Source organism: Grammomys surdaster, unplaced genomic scaffold, assembly GCF_004785775.1.
Source record: "Grammomys surdaster isolate TR1022 unplaced genomic scaffold, NIH_TR_1.0 278, whole genome shotgun sequence".
NCBI classification, from domain to species: domain Eukaryota; kingdom Metazoa; phylum Chordata; class Mammalia; order Rodentia; family Muridae; genus Grammomys; species Grammomys surdaster.
Window position 1 is genome coordinate 383,436 of NW_021604719.1, and position 23,154 is coordinate 406,589.

The 23,154-nt window shown below is 35.9% G+C and overlaps 1 protein-coding gene across 4 annotated transcripts in view; it reads left to right on the forward strand.

Annotated features, from left to right (window-relative positions):
• Tcerg1 (transcription elongation regulator 1) overlaps positions 1 to 23,154 on the forward strand; it is a 65,155-nt gene that overhangs the window by 20,977 nt on the left and 21,024 nt on the right. For 3 of the 4 annotated variants that reach the window (XR_003712604.1, XR_003712605.1, XM_028777148.1), the window contains exons 6-13: positions 1,802 to 1,864; positions 3,063 to 3,263; positions 3,939 to 4,051; positions 4,995 to 5,083; positions 17,978 to 18,138; positions 19,832 to 19,888; positions 20,031 to 20,097; positions 22,479 to 22,614. Coding sequence is in view for 2 of the 4 variants with exons in the window: in XM_028777148.1 (XP_028632981.1) it covers positions 1,802 to 1,864; positions 3,063 to 3,263; positions 3,939 to 4,051; positions 4,995 to 5,083; positions 17,978 to 18,138; positions 19,832 to 19,888; positions 20,031 to 20,097; positions 22,479 to 22,614 (887 nt within the window). In the remaining 2 variants the exon portion in view is untranslated. The remainder of the gene's footprint in view (positions 1 to 1,801; positions 1,865 to 3,062; positions 3,264 to 3,938; positions 4,052 to 4,994; positions 5,084 to 17,977; positions 18,139 to 19,831; positions 19,889 to 20,030; positions 20,098 to 22,478; positions 22,615 to 23,154) is intronic. The other variant, XM_028777149.1, reaches the window with a different exon arrangement.

Sequence of the window (23,154 nt, forward strand, 5' to 3'; positions counted from 1 at the left end):
GGAAAGTAGTAGAAAATTTAGATGAACTAGAAAGAGGTGGAATTTGAGGGTGGTAACAGATTAGGAATAGAGGTATCTGCTTCTAAAACTGAAATTACTCGCAATTTTAAGAAACTTACTGTCACTGACATCAGAATCCAAAATGCTAAGTGGAATTTTCTAATTTCCTAATAGAGCATATTTTGAGGACAGCATAATTTGTAGGAAAATTGGACAAAAACTTCCCCTTTTAAAAAAGGTTAGTATTTTAGGTATGTGGTTATTTTGTGAGTATTCATAATATGCTTGTAATATCTTCAGAGAAAGCCTTAGATTTATCTGTTTAGGTTGAGAAGAAACAGGTTGATTTTTATCATTGGCAGTTATGTCTGAATATGAAGATATTTGGTTCATCTAACGTTACTTAATGAAAATTTTTTGGAGGAAAGTTTAAGAAGAAAGTTTTACCCTAAGGGAAGTGGTGGCTTAATAGGTTTGGCGATCCTGTAGATGGCAGTATTTATATTAACTGAATCTTACAGCCTGAAACTTCTTTTATGAAGTGAATTTTTTTTCTTTTGCTTTGTTTCAACATCAGGGAAATAAAACAATACACAACTTTCTTCACTCAGCATGCTTTTATAACTCAGGGATTTTATTTTGGTTTCAAGTTAGTAGGAAGTTTAGTGTTAATCTTTATGTGAAATGGTAATGAAATTAAGGCACTTAAAATTTGGTGCTTTTGGACGTGTGTGTGTGAACATCATCTAAGTATTTGAAAACGCAGAGTTTTAATTTTGATTTTACTTTCCGAATCAGGAGAGACTTCTTTGCCTATCCTTCAGTGGGAAAGTTTATTTTTAATACAGTATTTTACATTTTTTAAATTTGCAGTACCAAACTAAGTTGAGCTTTTTTCATACAAAACAGTAAAAATTATTTCCCCTATGATTCTTCAAATTTTTATTTTTAAAACATTTTAAAATTCACATTCAATTTTGAATTTCCTCAGTTTTCCAAGTTTTCTTTTCACCTTTTATCATCATTCTAAAACATCATGATGAGTCTTCCTCCTTCTCAAACTGTATGTAATATCTGTTCTTAATATGTGCTCCTTCAGCCACCCTAAGTGACAACAGACAGTGACTAAGAACCTCAGAGGGGACAAGTGTAGTTTCAGCCTGCCTCTATGGTATTCCATGGTGCTATTCCATGTGGTGGGCACTAAACAGATATTTTGACACTAGTTAATGCTAGGCGCTCTCTCCATCTATGCTTTTGTTTTAACCGTTACTGCAGTGGAATATTTGAATCCATTTTATGCCTTAATTTTTTCTTATTCTCCCTGTCCCCTGCCATGTCTTTTCTTTTCTGTTTTTGTATAGCTGTAACTTACAATTCAGCCCCCGCTTGTGGTTTCAAATGAGCATCAGCGTAGCAGAAGTAACCTGTCAGACAGTGCTGTGTGCAGTACCTTTTACTGGCGTGTGAGCATCCACAGCTGGGTTTGATGTCTGGTGGGAAAAGATCCCACACAAGAATTTATTAGTGTGTGACAAAGGGGGTTTCTTTTGTTGAATTTAAACATTGAGGCTCCTTCAAACCTGAGAGCCGGTAGGTGACTGGTGTCGTAGCTAGAAATAGCCTCACGTGATTTGGCACTGCTTCCCACAAAACGTCAAACAACTATTTTATTCCATTCTTGGTCATTCTCATTGGAAGTAGATTCTAAATTGTAGTGGTAAATTAGTTCCCTGAATCCCAGTGGTAGCCGACATACAATGGCAGCTTTCCAACCAATGCTTGCTTATCCATTTTACAGGTGTAGCAATGATGCAAATAGTCAGCTGCCCGTATGTAAAGACAGTCGCTACCACCAAGACCGGTAATTTTAAAACCATCTTAGTTTGTTTTGTCTGTAAGTTGGCATGGTAGTGAATGTTGTTGTTTATCCTTTTATTTATTTATTTTTTGCCCTAGTGAGTGGAGCTTAAAAAATATTTTTCTTTTTAATTAGCAGTTTAAATGCAGTTGTCATATTTGGCCAACACTTAATTTCCCAATTTCCTGTAGTATTAGCTTCTTTGGTTCACAAAAGCAAATGAGGTCAGATCACTTTATATATCTTAATTTATGTAATAAGTGTAAACAACTTCATTCTCATATTCATAACATTTAATTTTATTTTTGATGTATGTTTTTAAGTTAAATATAAAATGTCATTTCCATGCGTAAAATGATGTGATTACGCTTGCATGCAAGTGACTATGTGTGTGTGATATTTGTATATAGCATACATTTGCATTTTAAAGTTACCAAAGTAAGACTACATGGAACCTAGATTCTAGGATTTTGTTTTCTGTTTGGATTCTTGTATCCATCCTTATATTAACAGTTTAGCATTATAAAAAACAAAAATTGTGGCTTGTCTTTTAAAACTAGATCTGCCTTTTTAAGGAAAAGGGTAATCTGATAGCCCACATGTTTATCGTTTGGAGTTGGGAATAGATGTCTTACTTTAAAACTCAGAATTTTTATTCTAACCCCTTTAAATATTTTAGAAGTAGGAAATAATTTTGGGTTAGGAATTACACTCTGTGACTGTTATTTCTTTAGAATTTTAGAACTTAAAAAGTGTATTTCTGCCGGGCGGTGGTGGCGCACGCCTTTAATCCCAGCACTTGGGAGGCAGAGGCAGGCAGATTTCTGAGTTCGAGGCCAGCCTGGTATACAGAGTGAGTTCCAGGACAGCCTGTGCTATAAAGAGAAACCCTGTCTCGAAAAACCAAAAAAAAAAAAAAAAAAAAAAGTGTATTTTTATTCTTAGTATATCATGGTAGTTCGATATTGTCATAGAGGACACCTAAACTTTTGACTGCTCTTACGGTATTTCTTGGATCCAATTTTGTATCCATTTGAATTTAGGCATTAGAATAAAAAGTCCAGGGAAGTAGGGTCAATCACCTTTTATATACTATTCTTGTTCCAAATATTTATTAATCTTTACTAGGAAGATTTCGCTTGTGGCTTTATTTTATATTATGTTTTAATACTTAAATCTAACTTTTTATTAATTTTTTTAGGTGTATTACCAGGAATGGCCCCTCCCATAGTACCCATGATACACCCCCAGGTTGCTATTGCAGCTTCACCTGCTACCTTAGCTGGAGCAACAGCAGTTACTGAGTGGACTGAATATAAAACAGCAGACGGGAAGACGTACTATTATAACAATAGAACACTAGAATCAACATGGGAGAAGCCCCAAGAACTGAAGGAAAAAGGTATAGTTGTTTTGTGACTCAGGACATAGTATGAACTATAATAAGTAGAATGCTATTTGAAATTCATACTTTGTAAGCTAAAAAATAGTTTTAAAATGTTCATGTATATTAACACATTTTTCAGTTATTAGGTGGTGCATAATTATATTGTCGTTATGGAGGTTTATGATGCTGATCAACAAAATTTAGGTCTTTGGGGCTTACTATGTAGCAGACTCATAATGTTCTTTGTGAGTCCCTGCTTCTCAACATAGTTCAGTATTTTTTTGTTTTGTTTTGTTTTGTTTTGTTTTGTTTTGTTTTTCGAGACAGGGTTTCTCTGTGTCGTCCTGGCTGTCCTAGAACTCACTCTGTAGACCAGGCTGGCCTCGAACTCAGAATCTGCCTGCCTCTGCCTTCCAAGTGTTGGAGTTAAAGGCGTGCGCCACCACTGCCTGGCTCATAGTTCAGTATTTATGGATGGTTACGTACATGATACAGGTGACTTGAGAATATGTTCTCTAGAAGTCAGCAGGTAAAAGAGTTTTCCAGTAATATTAGTGACAGTACCAAAAAGGGCATTTTATATTTATGGTTAACATTTAGAAATAGAACTTCTCAACCGCTTATTTTTTAGAAATTCTTTTAAAAATTACAGAAAAACTTTTGAATGACATCATCTTAGTTTTTTAACAGAAAAATTAGATGAGAAGATTAAAGAACCAATTAAGGAGGCATCTGAAGAGCCATTGCCAATGGAGACAGAGGAGGAAGATCCTAAGGAAGAACCTATAAAGGAGATAAAGGAGGTAAAGGGCCAAAGCATGCTAAACTACGGGGTCAGCCTGAGTTGCTTGGCAGTGTTTACACAGAACTGAACATGTATTTGTCCTATATTAAAATAGTTGTAAATTTGTTCTCTGAAAGTTGGAAGTTCTCATAATTTTTCCTGTGAAAGTTTCATTAATTTTTTTGTGTATTATTTAATTTTTTTAAATTTTAAAGTGGTGTGTGTGTGTGTGTGTTTTCATTGCGTGTACTTGTATTTGTGGTTACTCCTGGAGGCCAGAATAGAGTATCGGGTTCAGTAGAGCTTTGGTTACAGGCAGTTATGAATTGCTTTTTATGGGAACTGAGAACTGAACTCAGGTACCCAAGAAGAGCAGTACACACCTCTTTCAACCCTTTTTATACTTAGTCAAGGTCCATTGAGAGAAAGGGTCTTGGGATAGGTTGGACCTAATCTCCAAACTCTTGACTTCCAGACTAATTTGAGTTAAAGTTAGAAGTACATCTTACTAGTTGAGTATATTTCTCTGCCCTCTCCCCTGTCCTGTCTCGGTGTGTAGTGGTCCTTCTGTAACACTTGAGTTCTGATTTTTGGGAGCTGCTTTTATTCTCTAAGATGACAATGATAGCCATGTTTCAGTACTACAGAAGTTATCAGAAGTAAGAAACGACGTTAAAGGAAGAAAGAGGCATTCTAATTTTCTCTACTCTAGTTATTTCATTTGTAAATGCATAGCTAATATGTCTTAAGATAGGGCCAGTTGTTGCTGCTTGTTTCTGCTGATGTGTGCTTGATTCAGCTCTTAATGTAGGGCAAGGATGTAGGACTTCTGAGAAATTCCTACTCAGAATCTCCCGTTAGAGTTCTTACAAGAGATCTTCGGTTGGTTTTCATTTGAGGTACTTGTAATGATAGTTTATTTGTCTTGTGTTATTAATTTGATACAATATTACTTCCCTTAGGAGCCCAAAGAAGAAGAGATGACTGAAGAAGAAAAGGCTGCCCAGAAGGCAAAGCCTGTAGCTACTACTCCTATTCCTGGTACTCCATGGTATGTACTTAACTGGTGAATTTTATTTTTTTATTATACTTGATTGTTTAAATGACATTTCTGTAAGAGGAAAAAAGATTTGTAAAAGTATAGATCAGGTACATTTTTTTGAACTATTGGATATTTTGATTCTTGCTGGGGTGTTTAGACTTAGAATTCAATTGCCATAAGTGTTTTCTATAATTACAATACAAAAATTTTCTTCCCTTAATGATCCTGTACTGATATTGTTTGAACTACTGTGAGATCTTGAACCTGCTTCTTGTTGTTTAATGTTGTAAATTTATTTATGTGCAAGCATATACATGCACTGATTATTATAGAACTCTCTAAATATGACTTTCTTCAATTATGGACTAATGCTTACATTTTCTTCTTGGGTTTTTGTTTTTGTTTTTGTTTTTTTGTTTTCCTCCGCCACATTAGTGTCTCTTCTATTACTTTTCTTGCTTATTTAACTCTTACCCCACTGCACAAACACTGACTTGTTTGTTCTTGAAACTTTGTCCTTGTTTTGCTACTTTTGTCTTTGTCCCTCTTTGTTCTCCCCAACCCCTATTTTTTTCTTTTTTTCCCAGTAGTGGCCCTGCATCTGTGTTTAAAAACCATGTTTGTGAGGTAATGTTGAATAGGTACCTTTGTTTCTGGATTTTCTACAAAATAGCAAGCAGATCTTGAGTGTGATCAGATAGAAGTTTAATCCTTTGAATTTTCTCAAAAGGCTTCTAGTTGTTTGTGTGTGAGTGATATTAGTAGCTGATACTGATGATCAGATCAGTTATTGATATCTAGATCAGTGGTTTTCAGTCAGCAGTAATTTTACTCCTCAGTGGACAAAACTGCAAAATTTTGGAGACATTCTGATTATTAAAACTTGCAGATTGTTAATAGCTTGTAGTAGATAAATGGCAGTTGTGTTCGATGCTTTACCGTGTACATCTCCCTATGTATAGAAGTTATATTCCCAGCATGTTTTTAGTGTGAGGTGACAAATCCCTAGACTAACTAGATCCTATAAGTTATTAAAAGTTGACAGTGCTATGTCGTTGTATTAACTCTTTTTTACTTTATTAACTGAAATATCTGTGAAGAGATATCCTCAGCATTGGTATCTTAAAGGGACAGATTGTATTAGGAAGGACTTATCAGTTCCAGAATAGTTGATTTAAATGTCGTTATATTTCTGTCTGATATTCCATGGTCCTATTTCTGGCTCTCATAAGTAAGAGTCATTCATGATCTTGTTAAGATTCTTTCTTTTTTCTTTTTTTTTTTCGTTCTAAACTGTTTATTGATTGTTCCTCATGGAAAATGGGTGCATACCATATGCTCAGAGTGGACCAAAGATTAAGTATCTTTTGCAGGAAGAAATGTCAGGGAAGGAATGCTTATTGGCTAAACCCTCAGGGCCTGTAGATACCTCATTAGCATGGAGAACTCTGATCTGGAATAATTAGGTAGGGAGTGTGGTCCCATGACAGAGGCCTGGTTGGGAGCTTGTGAAGCTCCTACTGTCCTCTCAGAGGTTCCGGGGCTTCCAACCTGCTCAACCTACCAAGTTTCCTGGCACTGTCCACTGTTCCACAACACCTTTTCTTTTTTATAAAGGATAGGCATCATTGGAGCGACTGTCTCTTATGTTATTTGCAGTGAAATTTCGGGTCAGGTGGGGTAAGCATCAAAATAAAACACAACATAAGCCAGAGGGGTAATGAGGGGTGGGATCTGGGACGACAAGGGGCTACTGAATCAAATATTTAGTGGATTAAAACTGAGAGTGAGTTTGTATAGAGTTTGTGAAGGTATTAACATTGGTTTTAAACAACATCTATATAGACATCATGAAAGTTTCTTCAGGTTTGGTAGCCATTAGGCTCTGACAAGAGAGTTTATCTGTCACTGGAATGTCCCAAGACTGTCAGCGTGTGCTTGTCTCAGAAGTCTTCAGTTAGATGATATGTCTGGACAAAGGCAGCATTGCCCCAAGCAGGTCCAAGGAGATGTTGGGTAGGTCTCGGTCTGGGTCTCCTGGCCTGTGGTGCCAGCGCTGTCTTTTTCCCTTTTGCAGAGATAAACCTGTAGAGTTTACAGCAGGGGAGCAGAAACCCAGCAGGGGGATGTTTGCATAGGGTGGGTAGTATATGTTAAGCCTGTAACAGTTTCCTTGGGAGCACATCATGGTCTGTTGTAATATCCCTCTTCCAGTTGTCAGAGAGTCCCTTTTTCACTGGCAGATGTGACTCACTGGATCCCAATCAGTTGTTACACACTTCTCTTCTGGAAGTCAGACCAGTTCATCTCAAGGTCCAGAGCTTAAGTTCATCAGCATCCTGGACAAAGCACCGAATCAGGAGCGCGCCGCAGCGGAAAAGCCGTTAAGATTCCTTCATAGTTTTTTTTTTTTTTTTCTGTTGTGACAAGATGTTGAGGCTTGTCTTGTGTATTTCTAGTTTGAGACTTAGTTGGTTTTCCAAGGAGATGTAGTTCCTTTTTATGAAAAGTTGCATTTATAGGTCACAGTGTTAAATAAAGGGATAGTGCTGCTATTGGATTCTTACTAGTTTGAAAGACTGTAGTGGATTTAGATGGAAGACACATGTTTAAAGGCACAGTAAGACTGCATGCTATTTTGTGCCAGTGAGGCTCACACTGCCATTTTTCTGAACTACATCATCTTACATCTTTGAATTTCTGTTTTTTTTTTTCCCTGTGAAAATGACTGTTCCTCAATGATTACTATTTGTAGTTCTTACACAGGCCACAGTATCAGCACTAATACTACCTCTAATATAATTGCTAAGGCTGTTTAAACTATTCTCTAATTATTTTTATGTGTAAGGAATATCACTAATGATTGTAGTAAAAATGTGTTTTAAAGACCCTAGGTATAATTTTCTGTGTATGTATTTCACTGACTTGATAAACTCATTTAAATTAATTATGAAAAATATGTCTGATATAAAGTCACAGTTATTAAAATAGTCTGTATTTAATACACAGGCTCTTCCTAAGTTTAATTTCTCTGTGTTCATGAAAAACTGTTAAGCCACTCCATACCTTATTTTGTTTGGGGTTTCATGTTTCACATGGACCTATCCAGAGACCACGGTCTTTTAGACTATCTTTTTTATTTTTTTAAACATTTTATGTATGTGAGTACACTGTAGCTGTCTTGAGACATACCAGAAGAGGGCATCAGACCCCATTACAGATGGTTGTGAGCCACCATGTGGTTGGGAATTGAACTCAGGACCTTTGAAAGAACAGTCAGTGCTCTTAACTGCTGAGCCATCTCTCCAGCCTGTTCTTTTAGGCTTTGTATAATTATTGCTTCTTTCTTTTTCCTGTTCTGGATCAGTTGTAATTTGTATGTCTAGACGTTTGGCTCTAGTCTTCTCTCTAAGCCCTTAACTGTATTTCTTAGGAATTTTTTTTAAAGATTTTATTTATTCATTTAATGTATGTCTACACTGTAGCTGTCTTTGGACACACCAGAAGAGGGCATCGGATCCTATTACAGATGATTCTGAGCCTCCGTGTGGTTGCTGGAAATTGAAGTCAGGACCTCTGGAAGGGCAATCAGTGCTCTTAACCTCTGAGCCATCTCTCCAGCCTTTCTTATGACTTTTATCTTTAGGTTTTTCTTTACCATTGACCTTCTAAGTTATGTAGAAAAAAATTTTTTTTCTTCTTAAGAAAGGGGTAGGGGTTGAAAGTGTAGGAGGGCTGATGATGTCTTCCCAATCTGATATCCTCAGCAGGGAAGACGTAAAAAGCAAAGCAGTGATTGAAGACTGTAAGCCTTCTGGGCCCAGGCCTATCCGCAGTCTAATGAATCCCTTAAATCAGTGGTTCCCAACCTGTGCGTCGTGACCACTATGGGGTTGCATATCAGATATCCTTCATATCAGAAATTTACATTGTGATTCATAACAGTAGCAAAATAGTAATGAAAATAGTTTTATTTGGGGGTCACCACAACATGAGGAACTGTATTAAAGGGTCACATCATCAGGAACGTTGAGAACCTCTGCCTTAAGTGGATTGTCACAGGCTACTGATGCCTTTCTATTGTACCTACTCCCAGTCCCAGCCTTTTGGGCCACTCAGTACAAACATATCTTACATTCCACCTTTCTGGCCTTCCTGTTGCTAACAGTAATGACCATCTTAATTTCATCCAGAGTATCAGCTTAGAAAGTCTTATAATGAAACTGTATGGCTGGGCCCAAGCATAGAGCAGGTCACAGGCGGCAGCTCAGCACCCAACCCCAGAAAACCGAGAGAAAGAGGGACTCCCAGGAGCTTTAACTCAGGCAGCATCCCAGGTAAAAATGAATCACCCGTGATGTCTGCTGTTAGAAGTTCTAATCCAGATGCTGGTCTCCGAACTTACACTACTCAGACCTTTGAAGGGCCACTAACAAGAACATCAAACAGCTAGAGATTGACATCACTAATCTGAAGAAATCCCTCATTTCGCTGTCTGAAGAGACCTCCTAAAATCGCAGAGATCCTTATTGGACTTGATTTACTCTATTACAATAGAAAAGGCTGTGTACAGCTCTTGATTGTGTACATCCCTTAAAGAAGAATGTTGCCTTTACATAGACAAGGCAAGGAGGGTTAAAGAGAGCATGAAACAGGTAGTAAAGGCCCTAAGAAAAATCAGAGAGAGAAAGAGACAGATGAATGCTGGTACAAGAATTGGTTTTCAGCCTCTCCAAGGTTGTCAACCCTATTTCCTCCCATCTTGGGACCATTATTTGGGTTCTTTTTGCTTTTTTCTGCTGGTCCCTGGCTCTCAAATAGGCAGACTAACTCTGTGATTCAACAGATAAATAATTTGGTAGCAAAACCTACTCAGATACATTATCATAAGTTAGCTATGGAGGACCACGAGACTCAAGATGAGGTTGTTAGTTTATACAGGGTGTTTCCAAAACCCATCTCCACCCAACCTAAAAGGGGGGACTTCTGCCCCTAGACCAAGCAGAGAGGGGCCACCCAGAACCCCCTCTGTCAGGCGATCTGAATTCTTGTGTAGGCTGCGAGGCTAAGCACTGCAAGGGAAAATAAATAAAAGATAAAAATATCTATCTGGGTTCCCTGAGGGACAAGCCTGACTGCATAGGGGTTGATGTCAAAAGTATCCCCTCTCCAGGAAAAAGACAACGGGATGGGTATGGCCCTCATGCCTCACTGGACAACGACAGGGGGACTGGAGCCATTACAAGGTCCCCTTCAAATACTGGAGGTCAGGCCTCTATCCCCACCTTTGCAAGTTTAGAATTGCCACAGCCCTTCTATACTTAGAGAAGGGAGGAGATGTCAGGGGCAGCCCTGCTTACACACTGAAGGCCTAAAATCATCCATAGGCCTAAAATCAGCAATAGACCTGTCATACATGTATACTAACACCAAGTCTTGGGTCTCAGTGGAAAAACATGGAAACAGATGGCTATAAGCTAATGTAAACAGGCAGCTTTTGTGGAAATTTACAAGCCTAAGTAGTCATAGATCTTGTAAATAGGTAGCCTGGGCAGACAATACCAACTTAGATAAGGACAAGTGAGTCATAGGCAGAGTCATAGTGACTTGTCCCCTGAACCTTCACCCAGCTGATACCCGGTTCTGATGATATCTGTATTCCCCCGATCACCCACACTCCAGTGTCATTCCCTTCCCCACATCCTGCCTTTTTGTGTTTATAACCCCTGTGTGAATGAATTACGATTTGAGAAAAAATAAGTTATAAAAAAAAAATACAAAAAAAAAAACACCAAACCAAATCTACCATCCATAATAAATACTAATTTCCTTTCTTCACTCAAAATTGTATATGTAGATATTCTTCATCTTATCAAACTGTATGTTTTATTGAGTAAAATATTAAATAATAGTGGAGCTAAATTTTAGAGAAATTATCTCTGTTTCCCTATGATATTGAATTTGAGGCTGAAGTAAATATAGTTAATCATGTTAAAGGACTATTGATTTATTCTTATTGAGTTGTTGAAATAAAAACTTATCATTGAATTTTGTCAAAAAAAAAAAAGAACCGTATGAACTGGCTGTGGTTTTACACTTCTGTCTTTTATTTAATTTATTCATATTACACCGCTCAATTGTTCTTCTAAAATTTGGTATATGTTTTAGTTATTCTTCCTGGTCCCATACTACCTTTGCTATGAGGTTCCCTTTAACATAGATAGACTGATATTTACCGACTTGACTCTTAGACTACTTTTCTGGTTCTGTAAGCCTAGATGGTAGCCGGCTCTAGTTTGCTGCCTGAGTGCCTGTTTGAAGCTTTTGTGTATCCATCAAACAGTATTTTATAAACAGTAACATCCAATACTCTGATAAAAGTCAGCATTACCTTACCATGAGGTCAGCATTTCTCTAGTTGACTGCCCTGCTCTGCCCCTGTTCACTGTGCTGCTGTGGTGCCCAAAGTTGAAATAGGTCTGAGGGCCACTTATGTTTAAAAGAGGTGTTTAGTTTGAAATTGAGAGTGGAGGGGGAAGGCTGCCATGTTTCATGATTATATATAACACTCAGTCTAGAAAGTCATTAGAAAACAATTCATTTTAAAAAGAGCATATAATAAAGTATGTATGAAGTTTAAAATTACAGAATTTGACCAATAGCAAGCCTCTCCTGTTTAGTATATATAACAGATTTTCTTAGACCTTCTACTCTGTTGTATTTGGTGTATCTTGTAGGTGTTCGAGGAATATTATTTAACATATTTAATGTATTTGAAAATATATATATATTCATGTTTTTTTTTTTTTTTACTAAATTTGTCTCAATCAGTTTTAGAATATGTAAGTCTTTTGTCATAGAGTATTGTATTACAATGTATAATTGAATGATTGGGAAGGTTGCTCTTTTTTTTTGCCTCCCTCCCTGCTTCCTTCTCAGTTTGCCATTTTGTTCTTTTTTTTTTTTGCTCATTTGTCCCTGGCATTATAAAAGTTATTATTTGGTTCATTTGTTTGTGAGCATACTCAACTGTTTTTGTTATGTTGATTCCTTGATGTGAAATAGCCGAGTCAAATGGTAATAGCTATTTAAAATTTTGGTAGCTAGAGTTTGAAGGACTTCAAGAATTCTGCCAGTTTTCTCAGACAGTGTCCTTGAGCTCACCAGCTGTTTATACCAGTGTGGTGAAATTTTACTTCTTTTAATTCTCTGATAATTTGACAAAGGAATGTTTACGTATTTACTTTTATTTTTGTTTTTGAGACAAGGCACCCTCCTGTGTAGCTCAGGTTGGCCTCAGACTCAAGTTTTTTCTGTCTTAGTGTCTTGGGTACTAGGATTGTAGTCATTGTCACTGTGGCCATCTGGGATACTGTACTCTTAGAATGCTGATGAAATTGAACTGGTTTCATATTTACTAGTTATATTTCTTTGCATGGTGTTTGCTAATGGGGGTGTGCTTGGTTTTAAAAAGTAATACATTATCTTTTTTGTATATTGCTGTTTAACTCTTTTTGTTTTTACATGTATCCAGTTTATCTAAGTCTGTTTTATTCTGGTAACTTGTTTAAATTTTATATCTAAGGTTAGTGTGGAGTATCTAGTGGTAGACTACTTGCTGAGTAGTGTGTGAGGATCTGGGTCATATCCCTAGCACCATAGAGCTAATATTTATTTCATTTGATTTTAAAGTGGGTGTTTTGCCTACAAGTATGATTGCACCATGTACCTGCCTGGTGTCCATGAAGGCCAGAAGAGTGCATTCTGATCTCTTGGAATTAGAGTTACAGACAATTGTGATTCACTATGTGGTTGCTGGAAATTGAACATGGGTCATCTAGAAGAGCAGTCTTAACAGCTGACCTCTTCCTCCAGCCCCAGAATTAATATTTTGATGAAATCAAGTTAATCTTTTTTTATTTCTAGTGAGGTCAAATTAGAAGCCCTGTATTCTTAATCTCTAGATACCAATGATGTTTTGGTTCTGAGTTTTTAAAGTTCTCATACACATTTTTAAGTCATAGACTTACTGTACTTTTCCATTTATTATTAGAGTTTAACTTATAGTTATTTTATAGACAGTGATGACTGCCTTTGTTTTCCATAAATTATTATTATTAGCCTATGGCTTTTTGTTTTTCAAATCAGGCTGACCTTGATCTTGTTATAACTGAGCAAGACTGTGCATTCCTTCCTGATATACTTCCCAAGTATTCAATTACTCCTGGTCCTGTGGGTTTAACTTAACTACTTTCATAGATAAAGGAATCTGCTACCAGGCTTGATGACTTGGGTTGGATTGCTGGAGTCCACATGGTAGGAGAGAACTGACTCCCAGAAGGTGTTCTTTGGCCTTAAGTGTAACCCCCCTACCTTTGCATATATGTTTAAACAAATTAATAAAAAAGCCTTTTGAGTTTCATCTTTGGGTTTTTTTTTTAATTTACTGAAAATTGCATAGAGCCTTTCTGTTTTCTTTTTGTTTCTTTTTTTTATTCTTAGTATTTTATTATGGCAAGTTTTAAATTTGCAAATATGTCAAGAATTCTTCAATATTGAGTTTATGCAGTGTGTGAATAGTGATCATTGTGCTTATGTAATTCTATGTTGAGTTTATACAACATGTGCTTAGTGACCATCAAGATTCTATAGTTTTACATTGAGTATATGTGTGTGAGTGACCACTGAGAGCCTCTAGTTCTTACTTCGCCATATTTGCTTTAACCTGCTTGTCCTTCAGCCCACTGATTTTTATTTACACTTTGAAAGTTACAGTACACCTCACTCATTCGTTTATCATTTCTTAGTACTATAGAATTTTTTATGTTTCTTAGTTAATTCTGAGGTTCTCTGACAGCTTCTCTGTGAATACATGCACATATGTGGTTCCTGTCTTGACTCTAGTGGAAGAGAGAGAAGCCTGTTGTGGTGTTACATGCATATACTCTTAGTACATTGGAGGCTGAAGCAGGAGTTTGATGAGTTTGAGAGCATCCTGAGCTACATAGAAGGAAAGTTGGAGAGAATAACATTATCATCTTTCCTGATTCATAAGGTTAATTTATGAAAAGTTTGCCAATTTAGGCCTGTCATATCAGAACAGTGTTCACTGTAGAGTTGGACATGATTTTCTAGACATTGTCCTAGACATTATTACTGCACATGTGCCATATTACGCATTTGGAGGTCAGAGGACAACTTTTCAGGATTTTCTAGGGTTACTTGAAACTGTCATCTACAAATAGAAGTGTTTTTCTCTATGCCTTTCATAATTTTCCTCTTTTATTGATTTTCTTATAGGGTGGTCTTGCCTTACTCCCTGTACCAGTGCTGAGCATGCAGCTCACTTTTTTTTTGGAAACAGATAGGGTCTGGCTGTCGAGGTCTGCTGTCCTGCTCCCTATCTGGGAAGGTGTACATCACCACTCTCCCTTATTTCCTCTCTTCCTTCCCCCTTCCTTCCTCCATCCCTCCCTCCCTCTCTTCCTCCTTCCTTACTTTAATAGGGATTGAACTCAGGACCTTTTGCATGGTAAAAGCTCTTAACGACTGATCCATATCTGTTGTGACCAGTTGAGTTTTTTATTTTCACATGTTAGCTGGTGGTTTCTCAGAAGCCTTTCTCAGCTTTAAAAGGATCCCTTGTTTTAGTAATTTAAAAAACAAGTCTGATTCTTTTCACCCCAAACATCCACTTTTCGAGACAGGGTTTCTCTGTAGCCTTGGCTGTCCTGGAACTCACTGTAGACCAGGTTGGGCTCGACCTCCCAAGTGCTACAATTAAAGGCATGTGCTACCACTGCCTGGCTCCCCATTTTTTTTAAAACGACGAATTACCAGGGACTTTGAATACTGCAGTGGCTTTGTATTACCTAGATAAATGTTGCTTGTGTGTCAGGGTGTCCCTTTTAATTTGCATTGGATCGATGTTATGCTCTTTGGTTTTATGTTAAGTTCTTAGGTCATTAGTAAAGTTCTGCTGTGGTGTAAATTTTGAAACCAGGATTCCTTTGTAGTGTTTGTCCACCATGCCACCTTTAATGTAGTTTGTTTGTTCTTGACTGATTTTTTTTTCCGAGGCCCTGTTGGTAAACTTGTCCACATTTTATAATTGTTGCATATTGTTTTAATCTTTATGAACTGAATTCCTCTATCATATTCTTTTGTCTTGCATCTTGTTTTATTTATAATTAATGCCCAGCTATTCTTTTCTACTTTGTTTGGTGGTGTATATTCTTGAGTTTATTTTATTTTTGAGGCAGGGTCTTTTTTTTTGTTGTTTTTTTTTTGTTTTTTTTTTTTGTTTTTCGAGACAGGGTTTCTCTGTATAGCCCTGGCTGTCCTGGAACTCACTCTGTAGACCAGGCTGGCCTCGAACTCAGAAATCCTCCTGCCTCTGCCTCCCAAGCGCTGGGATTAAAGGCGTGTGCCACCACCGCCCGGCTTGAGGCAGGGTCTTTATGTAGCTCTGACTCTCCTGGAAATAACTCAATTTGTAGATCTGGGTGGCCTTGACCTCTACCACCTCTGAATGAAAAACAAAAGAAATAAAGAGACGACATGTCTGCGCGTGGTGGAAGAGAAAGTTTATTGTAGATAAAAAGGAGAAAATAGCCTGAGGCAGGGATCTCTGGGAGAGTCCCGAGTGGACTTGACCCTGAGCTATGGGAGGAGACGGGAGAAGAGAAGGGAGAGCCAAACCAAGAGATCAGGAGGTTTAAGGGTAGTTGAAAAAGCCAGGTAGCCAAAATTATACAGGGAAGGGCGTCCCAGCTCCTGGAAGAACCTGGTAGCCAGATCTACGGGCACCTTCTCTGTTTGTCCCAGGGTTTGAGATTTAACATCCTGAGTGCTGGGATTAAATGTGTGTACCAGCACACCCACCTCTATTTTTCTGTTTACTGTGACTTTATATTTTTTTATTTCAATATTACTATGGTTTTGTATTAAACTGTTTCTTAGAAACAGCTTATAGTGTAATGTTTTTATCTACTCTGTCAGTTTTTGCTTTTATTGGTATGTTTTTCAACTGTTAATAGTTTCAGCCTATTAACAGTTAATGTAAGTTTTAATAGTGTTAGAATATAATTACTGTTTGTCTTTTCTAGCCTTTTCCTCTATCATAATTTCAGTTTGTTTAATTTCTTAGTTTCTGCTTAATTTATTGGCTTTTTGACGGCATCTCTTGTCATCAGTTGTTACTTCAGGAATTACAAATCCATACCTAATCTCCATTTTGTTTTAAATGAATGAATTATTGTATGTATAAACCTGGTTCTGGGCAGGACCCTTTAAGCTTGTATTGTACACACTGACTAATGTTCTAGTTATCCTACACATCAATGCTGCATTCATTAAAATGACAATAGACAGGTAGAATTCCAAAGAACCTAAGAAGAAACAATCTTTTGTATTTACCATTTGCCATATTTTATTTATTGCTAAAGATGGGGGTTTTGGTGAGTTCTTTCAACATGGAGAACATTCTTCTTAGACTTGTCTTCTGGATTGGAACCTCTTAGCTTCTCTTCATCTGAAAATAATTTCCCCCCTTTTGGTTCTGCAGGATGTGAAGTTCTGGTTGGTAATTCTTTTTTTCCAGAACTTTAAAGATGTTTCTCTGTTTTTTACCCTGTGGGGTTTCTTGCTAAGGAATAAAGCTGCCTCATAAAAGTTTTGCCAATCCCTAGTTGCTGTTAGGATTCTTTCTTCCTTTAGTTTTTATTCATGGCTTCTCTTTTCGTGTCTAGGCATGGTTTTTTTGGAGTAGTTTTTTTTTTGGGGAGGGGGGGTTACTGAGCTGTACTTCATACAGCAAACTGAGAAATGCATCTGTCTACTGTTTCGTGTGTGGGCGTTTTACCTTCCTGTATGTCTATGTACCATGTGCCCAGGAAGGCCAGAAGAAAGCATTGGATCCACTGACAAAGCAATTACAGTATGAGCTGTTGTGTGGGTGCTGGGCATTGAACCAGGTCAGGTGCCTCTGCAAGAACACCCAGTGTTCTTAATTGCTGAGCCGTCTTTCTAACCCTAGTATCAGTTTTAAGTTTCTAAATTTTCTGTTTATCTTTTAAATTGTTTTTATTTCTATTCTGAAAAATGATTTATTTTCAGGTGTGTGTGTGTTTAATCTCATGAAACTTAGTTTTTGCTTTGGATTCTTTGATTATTTCAATATAGGATCCTTTGTTCATTTCAATATCTAGGTTACTTTGAGCTTGACAGTGTTGATTAATTTCTAATTGTCTGGACATAGAGATGTGCTTTCCCTTGGACTTTGCTGTAAGAAGAACTTGTGAATGGCCATTTCCTTCCCTTATAGTTACCTCTGTAAATTTTGACTCACTGTACTTTTTATATATTTAATGTTAAACTTACAAATCTTTTTCATACACTTGTTTTTTGTTATAACTTTAGTTTTCTAATTGTAAAAGTAGGACTAGTGGACAGCAGTGGTTTATGGGGTTCTAGTGTAGTCCTTTATATTTTACATCTTCTATAATTAGATCAGGTTTGCATTTGATATGTAATGTTGGTCTATTAAGAAATAACAAGAACTTAATTAGGTACTATGGTTTGTTTTCTAAGCTATAGAGTTAATAATGTTTTTGTTGCCTTTGGACTTACACTTTAAATAGCTTAAAATTTAGTGCTATATTGTATTGGTTGTACTGAATTCAGTTCCTAGGCATTTTTGAACTCCATCCTCAAAGGAATTTGCATTTTTGTAGTCATTCATCTCTCTTTGTTCTGAAAGCTATTATGAAAACCATTACTAATTGGGACCTATCATTTTCTTACTGTTTGCTTGTCCTTTTGCCCTCCTAAGAGTTAACATTAAAGACTTAGCTATCAAAGTTTCTTGTAACACAGGAAAATGGTATTTTATATTATCTTTAGGTGTGTTGTTTGGACTGGTGATGAGAGGGTCTTCTTTTACAATCCCACCACTCGCCTTTCTATGTGGGACCGGCCTGATGATTTGATTGGAAGGGCAGATGTTGACAAAATTATTCAAGAGCCCCCTCATAAAAAAGGATTGGAAGACATGAAGAAGCTAAGTAAGTTTCAAATTAAAAGTTCATCCTCTGAATTTAACCCCCTTTCACTATTTGATGGATTAATATAAAGGCCATTTGAAATATTTAATTTTAAAAAATAGACTGCTGTTCTGCTTTGTATACAATACAATAAGAAATAAAAATGTAAAGAATTTGGATAATAGTTTATTTTATAAAACATTTTTAACTTTGTTGCTAGTATTTTCAGTTAGTCTGAGATGCTGGAACTATTGCTTTTGGCTTGATGCTTATTAATTCTATTGAAACCCTTAGATAGCCTTTCACCTCCTTTTATACTAGTGATAGAGTTTGCAATAATCAAACTATGCAAAATATTTTTATATTTTTTAAAATTTCATAGTCTACAAAATGAAAATTTTGTAAAACTATAAAGTTAATTCTGTAGGATGTGGTGGCATACACTTTTAATCTCAGCACTTGGGAGATAGAAGCAGGTCAATCTCTGAATCCAGTCCTGTCTGATCTTCATGAATTCTAGACCAGCAAGGCTACGTATACATAGTAAGACCCTGTCAACCAGAAGAAAAAAAAAGAACAAAAAACAAAACAAAAATCCTTTGAACTAGATAATAGCTTTCTTCTTGAATGTAGAAATCCCTAGCTTTTAAGACATTTTAAAATCTACCTCTTCTGATAGTATTTCAGAATATTGAATACAAACATTTGTGTATAATTTTTTTGTTGTATAATTCTTTTTTTTTTGTCTTTAAGATTTCTTTTACTTTTTTTTCTGTGCATTTATAAGCCTTATGTGTGGGAGTACTTGAGGAGGTCAAGAAAAAAGTGTTAAATTCCCTGAAGCCGCCAGGCATGGATGCTGGGAATTGAACTCTGGTCCTCTTGAAGAGAAGCAGGCACTCTTAACATTTCTCCAGCCCCAAGGTTAAGCAATGTAGTAGTTTAACAGTCATACACTGAAGCGTGGTGTTACCAGACCATTATCTCCACCTCTGCCTTCCAAGTGCTAGGATTCTGTTGTATAATTCTTGATGGCAGGTTTACTCAATTTTTTTTATTACACTTATTCAGTGTTTTATTTAGTTTTTTTTTAAATGAAACTCATATTCATATATAATATAGAATATGTTAAATAAATCATTTAACATTTCTAATGTAACAAATCTTGATATGAAATTTGTGACCATGAAATTTACATGAAGCATATAGATGGTTCTGGTATTTTGTGCTTTTAAGTACTTTGCAGATCAGTGTGACTGCCTATCTGGTACTCTGGCATTGTTTGTTTTTCAACTTCAGTAATATTTGCTTTGTATGATATTCGATGATGATGATACTTTATAATCATGTGATTTGCTTTGGCCCTTTTTTGTAACATTTTCTTCATATTTGAGTAAAATTTGTTACATAAGCATTCATTCTAAAAAATGTTCTATGAATTATGAATTGAGAGTTTTACTTACTTGTAAAGTTAAAACTAGGAAATTTTACTCGAAGATTTTAAAGATAAGGGCTGGGCAGGAAACATGAAGTCAAATTGATACTACATTTTGAAGGAATGATAAATAAAAATATAGAATTGTCATGCTTGGTTTAGTGTTTGATTAAAGAGTAACTGTTTGGTAGATATTTTATTCAAACTACATTTTTAAAAAAGCTTGTTAGAATATGTGCGTGTAACTGTTGGTAACAGTGTTTGAATTGTCTTTGCTAGGGCACCCGGCTCCGACAATGCTGTCCATCCAAAAGTGGCAGTTCTCAATGAGTGCAAGTGAGTGACATGACTGTAAATGGCAACCTTTCATGCATGAAGTGAATGTTCCAGCAGTGATTAGCCAAAGAATCAGTGTCTGGAAATTCACTAATGCCTGTGTATGTATTATTCAGTGTTTTAATGAATTTTTATCTTACAGTTAAAGAAGAACAAGAATTAATGGAAGAAATGAATGAAGATGAGCCTATTAAAGCAAAAAAGCGGAAGTAAGTAATACATAGTTTATGCATTTCCAGGTAGATTTACATTATAGAGTTAATGAAGTTATCAGTTTGTGATTGGAAGGTAACATGTAGTATCTATGTGATTAGGAAACAGTAGTTATAATTGCTTTATTGGACCTGATATTAATTAGCTGTTTTATAATGTAGAGATGGTGTTCTTTCTGTTGTTAAAGTTTGGAATACTTGGTCATACAAATAGATATTATGAAGCTAGCTGAAATTTAGGCATTAGTTGATTAATTTTCTATAGATTTCAATAGGTCTAGAGGTTATTAAAAATAAAATTTCTCATATCAGCCTATAAAAACTCCATGTCATTAAAATGAATACTTTTTCCCTAAGTGTGTTTATACTATGATTTGCTTGTTCCTAGCACTGGTCATTACTCCCTGGTAAGGAGTGGACTCACTAGTTAGAAACTACTGAGAGACACTGAAAGAAGTTAGGAGCATCAGTGTGGGCAAGATGTGATGTTACTTTATTGGGGAGTAAGGTTAGAGTCGAGGGTGTATGTGAATGAGATTACCATGTTTTCAGCAAGCAAGAAAGTCTAAGGTTAGGGACTGGTGAATAGTAGTCCTGATTGAAAGAGGACAGAGTGACTGTAGCCTGATTGTGCTAGAAGATGAGTAGAACAACCCTAGTCAAGAGGTTTCTTTCAAATTCGTGCTTGTTTATTGGCAACAATGTTAAATTTAGATCTTATTAAAGAGAGTTACCATAATCCTGCAGCTGAGGCAGCTGTTCTCATTTGGATAGTTAGTTGTCCTTTTTATTCCTTAATCAAATGTATTTTTACTAGTTGTGGTTATCTAATTTTTTGTTGTTTGTAAAAATTGTAGAATAAGACATTTGTCTTTTAAATAATTAATTGTAAATGACTATTCATTCTGTTGATGTACCGTAATTTTAGATATTTCTGTGATGTTAAACTTTTAGGTTGTTTTTAATTGTTTGTTCTTATAGACATCTCTGTAAGGTTTTTAACTGCTTTTATCAGGAGAATGTCAAAGAAGTCCTTTATGTGGATTGCCCGAGCTTCTCTATTTAGGTACAAAGCTAAAAGCCTGTTTTTCCTGGCTTAAGTTTTCCTTTTATTTATTTTATTGAGCTAGATAGTGATAGTTTGTATTGTGACATTTAGTATAATTCAGTAAAGGTTGTTTTTATTATATTTTGTAGCTGTCTTTGAACTCCTTTAACTATTTAAGTAGTTCTTCTGTAAAGAGTATATTGCTTGGCCAATTGCTTTACCTGTTTATTTTGTGCATGTCTTAGGTCACAGACTATCTCACTAAGCTCCTGCAGGTCATGGATTGTGTTTTCTATTTCTTTTGAGCCATCTCCAATTTCTAATTACTTCTCATTATTAGTTGTTAGGCTTAGCTCCATTTATAGCTCTTGGATTACCTATATAGCATGGTTTTGACTTTCCAGTAACTTATGTTGGGAATATAAACTGATTTTATTAGTTCTATATACTTAGTTGATCATGTTTTAGAAGGAAGACTTGTTCAAAAACATTTGAGTACATTGGATTTATTTTTTGGATTAGTTATACAAATACAGGCCATCTTTTAAGTATATATGTTTTAAGAGATAGCCTGATTTCCTGTTTAAGTCTCCTTGTGTACACACAAGCAGTAGACCTGCCCTTAGCCCTGAGGTGTAGTTTTGGATAAACAAGAAGTAGGCTAAGTCATTGCTGAGCCATCCTACTTTCTAGTACTCCCTGCTAACCACTCTTGTGCCATGTTCTCTGAGACCTGCCCTTCAACTTAAATCAGCTTGTCACCAGAAAGTGAGTAAGAATGTCGGTTAGGTAAGGTGTTTATCTCACATACTATATACACTTGGCCACAGTATTTTTTTAACTTATTCAATTTTATTCTTAAATACTTGAAATTACTAAGACTTTTTCATAATTTTTAGTGGATCTTAAAAGATTTTCTGAATTAATAATAATATATTTTGGGAAATGCTAAGTTTTTAAATACTATTTCAAGAACTAAAAATATATTCTGCTCTGTTTGATTCTATCATAGTTTTCTAAGCAATGCCAGAAAAGGCTTTTTCTTTTTTTAGTTCACCATATATAGCTACTGGAGTAAGAGAGAGACAGCACATTAAAGATACATATATATGTATTTTTTTGTAACCAATTGTAACATTAGAAATGCATTGTAATTTTATTATTATTAGAATGAAAGTCATATCGTATAATTTATTTGAAATCCTCAGGATGGTTTGTTATGTCAAAAATATGCTGCTTCTAGTTCTTTGAAAATTCCACTGATTTTAAGAATTTAGTAAGATTTGTATTCATTGTATTAATGTTGCCTTATGATTTATTTTTTTTATAGGAGAGATGATAATAAAGACATTGATTCAGAGAAAGAAGCTGCCATGGAAGCTGAAATTAAAGCTGCCCGAGAAAGGGCCATTGTCCCTCTGGAGGCTCGAATGAAGCAGTTCAAGGACATGCTGCTAGAGAGAGGGGTCAGAAAACAATCTTTGGGGGAGATATTTCTGTTTTATATAAGTAATATAAATATGTCTTGCTAAAAGGTCAAATCTAAGGTTAGTGCTTATTAAATAGGGTGGGAAGGATAAGGGAACCTGTTAAATTACTGTACACTTTTTGAAGTGGCCTTTTACTTGGCTTATCATATCATATTTAACTAAGTGGCATTTTTACTGTCCTTTAAAGTATAAATAATATTTAACATTTGTTGGGTCATATAATTTCGGTAACACGTATGAGTATTAACATTACAGAATTGCGGACTACTTCGGATAGGTAAGGTATATATGATTCTTCCAATATCTTCAGAACGAGTTTTGGTGAAATAACTGATACTTATGATATTAGAAGCTTAACTGAGAAAGAAATTTCTTTGGTTGTATTCATAATTGTATTTGAATAAGTAAACTGTTACATTTTAAAATCATAATATTGCTCATAAGACTGCAGTTAGTATGTGAAATCAAAATGCAAATCTTCAAGGCTTTTTCTGATGTACTAAGTTTAAAATGTCA